A 7488-nucleotide genomic window follows, 5' to 3' on the forward strand; every position below is an offset into this window, starting at 1 on the left:
AGTAGCCAACTTCGCCTCCCGAGGGTCTGGGTGGCTCACTGAGTTCTTGGCTCAGCCAGCTCCTTGCTGAGGGCCATTAGCGAGCCGAAGGGCGAGTCCAGAGTAGGAGTCTGACCCAGGGCTCCCACGGGGAGGTTCCCGACCGCGACTCGGCTGCACTGCCTAGCCAACACCGCGGGGGCGGTGGAGACCGCCTAGAAGAGGGTCCGTGGCGCCGGCGCCGGCCGCGCGGGCGGAGGCTGGAACCGCCTGGCGCTGAGTAACTCACAGCGCCTCAGGCTGGTGAACCGCGGGTTGGCGAACCTGGTGCCGGGACCCGGGCGGAGGCGGAGCGTGAAGCCCTCGCGGCTGCGGGGAGCCAAGAGCGCCTGTCTCGCCCCACTTCACTGCATTTGCGGCCTCGGAAAAATTTAACCGTGGCTCTCGGATGGCCAAGTTCCCGGCTCCCAGCGCGTGACCGACGGAGCCCTTGCACCAAGGAGAAAGCGCACACGTCCAATGAAAACAATAATTTATTTAAATAATCTCTTCATATTGTAAAATCAACATTAAGAGCATGTTGTTTTCATAATAAATAACCCCAAAATACCTTTCAAGACAAAGACCTTAGGTTAAAATAGAACAAATCCAAATCAGTAGCTTAATTTAACTGAGAAAAATTTTCAAAGGGAAAAATAAAACCGAGGGTGTTTCTGAGGTCACTGCTAAGCCGCACTTTTCACAACTGGGGGTTTACAAAAAGTCTGAAAAGGTGAGTATTTTTATACAAATAAATCAGTGGGAAAATCTGTACAGACACCCTTATTTACAAACTCTGTGTCGAAGTCCAGGCTAATAGTCCTGAATAGGTTTTAAAAAAGATAATTTAAACACATTTTTTTTTTGCAATGTCCACGTATTAAAAAATCATTTTCCCAACATCAAAATGAGGTCATCCGCAAAGGCACCTAAACTTTTAAAAAAATAAAAATAAAAAAACTCCACTGGTGATAGATGAAGAGAGCACGATGGGAGAGTTCCTGCGGAGAGCTAACGCGGGGGAAGGGCTGGAGGCTCTGAGGGATGCAAATAGCAGGGCAGAAAAAAAGCGACGGGGCAGCCTGGGTCAAGGGGCAGGAGGGGGAGGTGGGCAGACAGGACCCCGGGAGGTCAATAACCGAAGCCGACTAGGGATGAGCCTGAGGGCGGGCGAGGAAAAAAGAGCCTCTGAATGCCCGGGAAGCCTCGCGGGAGGGGGAGGCGTCCCTCTCCGGGATTCCGCTCGCTGCCCCAGGCAAGGAAGGCGCCGGACGGCCTAGCCCGGCGGGAAGGGGAAGGGAGGCAAGTCTGAGGCCGGGCTCCAAGCGGCGGAGGCCTGGGGCTCAGGTTGGAAATTCGGCTGTGGGGGAAGGCCCCGCCACGCTGCTCCAGCGTTTTGCCGTGTTTCGCCAAGAGGAGCCTAAGGAGGAGGAGACGGAGGAAGAGGAGGAGGAGACGCCTCACAGTTCTCCAGCCGCTGGTGGCCGCTCGAGGGAGCAGGGCCTGAGGCGGGCCATTCTGGGCTGCAACCCTGGGGAGGAGTGGGTGGCGGCAGCCGGCTAGTAGGAGGGATCCCCTAGCTCTTGGGGACGAACAACTCTCAGTCTCTGGCGCAGTCTCCCTGGGGTTAGAAAATCGTCCCCGCGCTCACTGGCGCGCCCCCGCCGCCGCCGTGGTGGTGGTGGTGGTGGTGGTGGTGGTGATGAGGCTGCGGAGTCTGCGTCGGGTGCAGCAACGGCGCGGCGGCCTGCAGGTGTGAGGCGGAGCCGGAGGCCTGGTGGTACCACGGATAGTTGCCCAGGAAAGCCGAGGCCGCGCTGCTCGGGCTAGACCCCGAGCTGCCTGCGCCGCTGCCGCCGCTGCTCGGGCCGCCGCCGCCCGCCATCCGCTGAGGCGCGCCGAAGTCCCAGGAGGCGGGCGCCGAGACTGGCGGCGAAGCACAGGGGGGCGACGCGCTGGCTCCTGGGTGCTGCTCCGAGGGGATCTCGCCGCTTTTCCACATCTTCTTGAACTTGGACCGGCGGTTCTGGAACCAGATTTTGACCTTTGTGGAAAAGGGACCTGAGTGTTAGTGAAGGAACCCTGGCATGGGGCAGAGGAGGAGAGGAAGAGAAGAAAGACGGGGGCTAGAGGTGGACATCGGGCACCTTGGGAGGGTAAGCGGATCACATGCAGCGGCCACGCGGACTTAGGTTGTTCCTGCTCCATTGGGAGGTAATCCCAAAAGGCCTGGGACTGCGGTGTGTGTGAATCGTGGTGATAATGACAGCGAGAGAGGGTTAGGAGGACCAGTTAATTTTACCCGTTTAAACCGTAGAGCGAAGAAAGACAACGTGGCACCTGATTTTTGCCCACACCCCCACCCTCCACCCTGTCCCTTTCCTTCCCTTCTATGCGGTGGCCTCTGGTGAGATTTCTGCTTCTGGCCTGGGGATGCCGGCCTCGAAATCCTTGAAAGTATTTTAAGAAACATTGCCCTGAACCGGCCTGTTTCTCAGGCAGCCCAGCCCAGCGCCTCCCCGCTTCCGTAGCCTTCAGCTCCCACCTGAGTCTGGGTGAGGCCCAAGGACGCCGCCAGCTCAGCTCTCTCGGGCAGGGCCAGGTACTGAGTTTTTTGGAAGCGCCGCTGAAGAGCCGCCAGCTGGAAACTGGAGTAGATAGTGCGGGGTTTCCGGACTTTCTTTGGCTTGCCGTTCACAATCCGGATTTCAGGTTCAAGATCCTCCTTCTCTGCAACGAAACGGAACCTTGAGAACCTCACAGCCCCGGGGGCCTAAGAATTCCCGTCCGCCAGGAGGGCTCAGCGGGGAACCTGGCCCGAGCCGGGAGGCGGGTTCCTGGACACGCTGCGATGTGCCCAGGCGCAACTTCGCAAAGCTCGGGCGGGCGCCGCCACTGTACCCGGGAGCTGGACCATCTAGGGAAGGCGAAGACAGGCGCACCGGAAAGAAAGGAGAAGCAGGTGGAAAGGAAATGGGGGTTACCGCGAAGCATGCACCGCGTGTCCACTCGGTCCCCGGGTCCCACTAGCTGAGCACCAAGGGACATACTCGGTGACCCGCTACGGTTTAGAAGTGGGGGAGGGCAAAGGGTGATGAGCGGGCAGGTAGCAGGCAAAATGAAAGGCCAGGGCGCAGAGCGGATCACTGCCCCAAACATATTTATCCCACCCACCCCAAGAACTACGCTGACTTGGTATGCTTGAGGCCAAAGTTCTACATACCAGGCTCGTTGTTGGTCGGAGACGAACTGGTCCCGTAGGGCGCGTAAGAGGTGTAGGCGGCTGTGTAGCCCAAGTCGTAGCCACTCTTGGCGGAATAAGGGACGTTGTTGAGACCGCTGGCGTGGTACTGGTAGGAACCCATGTGCGCATAGGGCGATCCGCCGCCGCCGCCCCCCGCCGGGTGCTGCTGGTTGGTGTAGTAGCTGCTATCGGTAGCTGTGGACACCGGGAGTGTGGGTGACTCCTGGGGCTTATGTAGACTGCTGCTGCTGCTTCCGTTGCTGCCTCCGGGTCCCGCGCCGCCGCCGCTCGGGGTCTGCTGGTGCTGGTGGTACGTGCTGGAGGCCGTGATCTGGGTCGAGTGCATATCAGCCACCAGACTGTCAAAAACTCCAGTCATCCTGGCCCGGGACTGGAAAGAGCAAGGGTGGCGGGCGCGCGGGGGGAAGCGAGGCGCCTCCTCCGTCTCTCCCGGTCTGCTCCAGCAGCCAATGTAATTATGGGGGAGTTGGGGTGGTGGTGGTTGGGGGGGGGGGAGGAAAACAAGAAATGTGGCAACGGTCTAGGCGCCTCCTCCTCCAGGGGAAGCTATCACCTTGCACTGCTTGGGACAGCTGCCGCCGGCCGCATCCTCTCCGCCTCTGGGCCTGCTCTTCTCCTTATCCAACGCGGGCTCAGGCGGGGGGTGGGCAGGCAGTGGAGGGGGCAGGGGTGGAGGGGCCAGACCCGCGCTTGGGGAGGCGGGAGCAGGTTAGCCGCCGCGAGCAGCTTTACGATTGTCTGCGGGCGGGCTTCAACCGGGTGGGCATTTAACACTCGTCACGTGAGCGCAGGAGACGTCACCTAGTAACAGCCAATCAGAAGCGCCAGGCCGCGGGCCTGCGGGCTCCGGGTAACGCCCCGTTGGGGGGAGGGTATCTCAGGGCGCGCGCTCCCGTTGAGGCGGCCGCGGACGCGTAAGGCTGCTGCAGGGGAGGCGCGAGGAGACAGACAGGCCGAGGGAGTGCGGCGGCCGAAGGACAGAAGGCGAGAAGAGAGAGACTGGCATTTCGCTTCAGAGGAAGAAGTGGAGTCTTCCATCCCATTCTGTGTTCAAGTGCCAACCAATTCCAGTGATTCGTTCCTTCAGGTCCGAGGTCAGTTTTCAAACACATTATTCAAGATAAAGCAGTGTCGAGAGCAGTGCCAGCTTACTTTTGTCAAGCCGCTCGGCACTTTCCATAGCCAATTGATTTAAACGGTCCATAAACCACGTATAAATAATACCTGCCTCCTAACCAAACCACAGGGATATTACAACAATTTATTTCATAATATTTAAACTATTTTTTCCTTGGAAGAAAAGCTATATAAACTAAAAGGTATTACTGCAAATAATATATTTGAAGCCACTTTCCCTTTTACTTTCCTGACAGAACTTATGTATATTTGATGGCTAATTGATATCCGAATGTTATCCTGGGGAATTCCTCCCTGGGGTGGAAAGCTAGATCAGATGGTCTGAAAATTCCTTTTTACTCTAAATTCTTTGTCATTTCGAAAAAGGAAATGGGATGACATTTAGGTGAGAGAATCGTCTCAATACTGGCTTTATCAAGTCGTAGTAAACGTACAACAAATATCAAAAGGTTTATCTTATGCATTTAATTCCATCCTCTTACACGTTTGCACTTTAAGACCCTGTTCTGCACTTTCATTGCAATGTCTTCGTTTTTTAAAAAATCTGATGTGGCTTCCTCCTCTGTATCTCTATAATCCTGTGGTTGGTCCGGCGGTGAGGGACACACGCCTTTGCCGCACGCGGACGCCAACTCCGCAGGTCCTGCGGCTGCGCCTGCCTCTTGGCGCCACCTGGTGGGCATTGTCCGTGGCTGCCGCGGGTCCTGCAGACAGTCTAATCATGTAGAGGCGCCAGCCTCTGAACCCCCCCCAAAATAACAAAATAGTAATTAAAAGCCACAAAATTGTGCAAGTGCGTGCCATCTGAAGCACTCCTTCCTCAAGACATACATGTCGCCAAAAGAACTTGTTATAACAACTACCGAATGGAAAACAAGTTGATATTTTGAAAAATAGGATCTTTGGTCTTGTTCCCCAGAAAGAGCAAGTGTGTAATTAAAACTCCAGCATCTACACAGCTCATCCTCCACGGAATAATGAGGCAGATAATCCAGCCTTCAAGTCTGCCTGGGTTTAGTTCCCAGCCTTCCTTTAGTTAACGAAGGTTCCTGGGTAGGGAAAGGTAAGCTTATTTAGAAATGCTTCTTCTCTGTGAGGCTCACCACCACTGGACTGCATTGCCTTGAGGCTGCTGCACTCTGCCTGTTGCTTTATAGGCCCCAGTTACAAAATGAACCTTGACATTTAATCTTGAGTGCCTTTTGATGTCTTGACTCCAAATTCTAAGTCTTTCTGCCACCACAGCAGTAGCTGTTTTGAGCTAAGATGGCCTTTTTTTTCCTGAAAATGAAAATTTAAAATTGAGTTGCTGTAGTCTTGCCTTCTGCTCTTTGCTTCTTTGTTCCCACCAAGCTTGTCCTCCTGATTTCTTTATGCTAGCAAGTTTGTTGCATTTTATTTCTTTGTGACCCTCCATTCACAGCCTAAGTCTGGGTGGGCTGAGATCTGGAAAATGGCATCATCCTGGAAGGAAATATGACTTGGGTCCCTCTTTGCCTGGAAAACAAGGGACCTGTGTGTATGTAGAAGATGAGACCCTAAGGCATTGAGCAAGCAGAGAAACAGAGCGAGAGAGAGAGAGACAGAGGAGGGGAAGGGAGAGAGAGAGGAGGGAAGAAAGAAAGAGAGAAGCAGAATCCGTAACAACACAGATTCTACAAATACATGTAGAATCAAGTAAAGACTTGAGGTATTAATTTTGATAATTAGGACAGAAATCTGGGTTTGCCAAAATTATCTAAATTCTGCGTCACAGTATCCAAATGATTTCCTCACTGTGGTCTGCAGTGAGGGAGACAGTACTGGAGAGACTTGATGCTCTTGTCCACAGTTCAGAGCTGGGTAATATCCTTCTCTGTAGTGCTTTGACAGAGTCTGAGAGGAGTGAAGGGAAGGCTCAGACCAAGATTAGGGAATAGGGATGCCTGTGTGGGGCCCTGGCCTCCTCCTCCACCTCAGGGCACTCCTTTCCCCCTTCTCTGTATTGGGTTTTCTCTCCTTCCGTAGAACTAGTCTTACTTTTCAGCGACCCCCAGGAGGGTGGGGGATGAAGGGAGCTCAGTGTCTGCCCTGGCTTTTCTTCAGCCTCATGGGCTGACACCTTTCTTCTTTGCATGCTGCGCTCACCTGAATGTCACTGCACACTTAAGTCATGGGGTCTTGCCTCTTTCCCCCATAGAAGTCTCTGACAGCTCTTGCAGTAGGCAGGGAGGGAATCGTCATTCCCATTGTATGGATGAACACTAAGGCTCAAGGACAGAAGCAACCTCTTTTGAGTTAGGTGCCCCCTGTCCACTTGCTACTGCAGCTGCCTTTCTCTGTTGCAGTGGTGCAAATCACAGGATATTTCCTGTAAGTCTTGAATGAACAGCTTCGGATCCCCAGCAGAAGGCCACCGGCTCTGGAGGGTAGGTTGGAGTTCCAAGGCTTTGTCTGGCCCAGAGCTGGGCCTTTGTTCTTCTATTGGACATCCTCCATTTCACCAAAAGCCAGTAGGAGTAATCTTGGGAGAAGATGCCCCCTACTGGCAGGAAGCACAAGGTGGGCACCGGTTTGCCCTTCATGTGCCTCAGAGACCCACTTTCACTAGCCTACCCTACTCAGCCTAACTCCGGAGCCACCCGCATTGCTGCTGCACCGCCCAGGCTTCCCCACTCCACACACTTTCGTCGAGGGTCGCTGGCTTCCAGGGCGCTTGTCTAAGAGGCAATATTTCGGTACCTTTCATCCAAAGTCTCCGAAGTAGTAGCTTTAGGAGCCTGCGCTTTCGAATCTCTGTGGGTTTGGTCTTAGAAGGCTAGGCAGTGGGGGGAGGATGTGACTTTGGTTTGTGAGTCCTTTATTGGCTGATTGCAGTTTTTTTTGTTTTTTTTTTTTAAGCCTTTGATTTAGAAATAACTTCAAACTTACAGGACAGTTGCAAAAATAATACAAAACCCATATTAGGAACCCCCCACCCCCACCCCATTTGCCCTCCCTCCCCCCCATTCATTCTTTCTTTTATCTTAACATTTGAGAGTAGGCTGTATACATCTTGCTCCTTGAACATATATTTCCATGTACATTTC

At 54.1% G+C, this 7488-nt stretch overlaps 1 protein-coding gene across 1 annotated transcript; it reads right to left on the minus strand.

Annotated features, from left to right (window-relative positions):
• Positions 1 to 558: 558 nt before the first annotated feature.
• On the minus strand, positions 559 to 3937 carry DLX2 (distal-less homeobox 2). The gene is made up of 3 exons (XM_037849927.1): positions 3242 to 3937; positions 2564 to 2748; positions 559 to 2062 (listed from the first exon to the last, which is right to left on the minus strand). Exons 1-3 carry the CDS (start codon positions 3639 to 3641, stop codon positions 1646 to 1648), a joined length of 1002 nt encoding a protein of 333 aa, XP_037705855.1. The 5' UTR covers positions 3642 to 3937; the 3' UTR covers positions 559 to 1645.
• Between the last annotated feature and the right edge of the window lie 3551 nt (positions 3938 to 7488).

This window comes from Choloepus didactylus, chromosome 9 (genome assembly GCF_015220235.1).
Source record: "Choloepus didactylus isolate mChoDid1 chromosome 9, mChoDid1.pri, whole genome shotgun sequence".
NCBI classification, from domain to species: Eukaryota; Metazoa; Chordata; class Mammalia; order Pilosa; family Megalonychidae; genus Choloepus; species Choloepus didactylus.

Excerpts from the sequence above, each read along its gene's own strand:
- DLX2 (XM_037849927.1), bottom strand. The coding sequence starts at position 3,641 with ATGACTGGAGTTTTTGACAGTCTGGTGGCTGATATGCACTCGACCCAG. Across the intron at positions 2,749-3,241 it reads TCCGACCAACAACGAGCCTG|AGAAGGAGGATCTTGAACCT; the intron begins GTATGTAGAACT and ends GTTTCGTTGCAG. Across the intron at positions 2,063-2,563 it reads TGGGCCTCACCCAGACTCAG|GTCAAAATCTGGTTCCAGAA; the intron begins GTGGGAGCTGAA and ends TTTTCCACAAAG.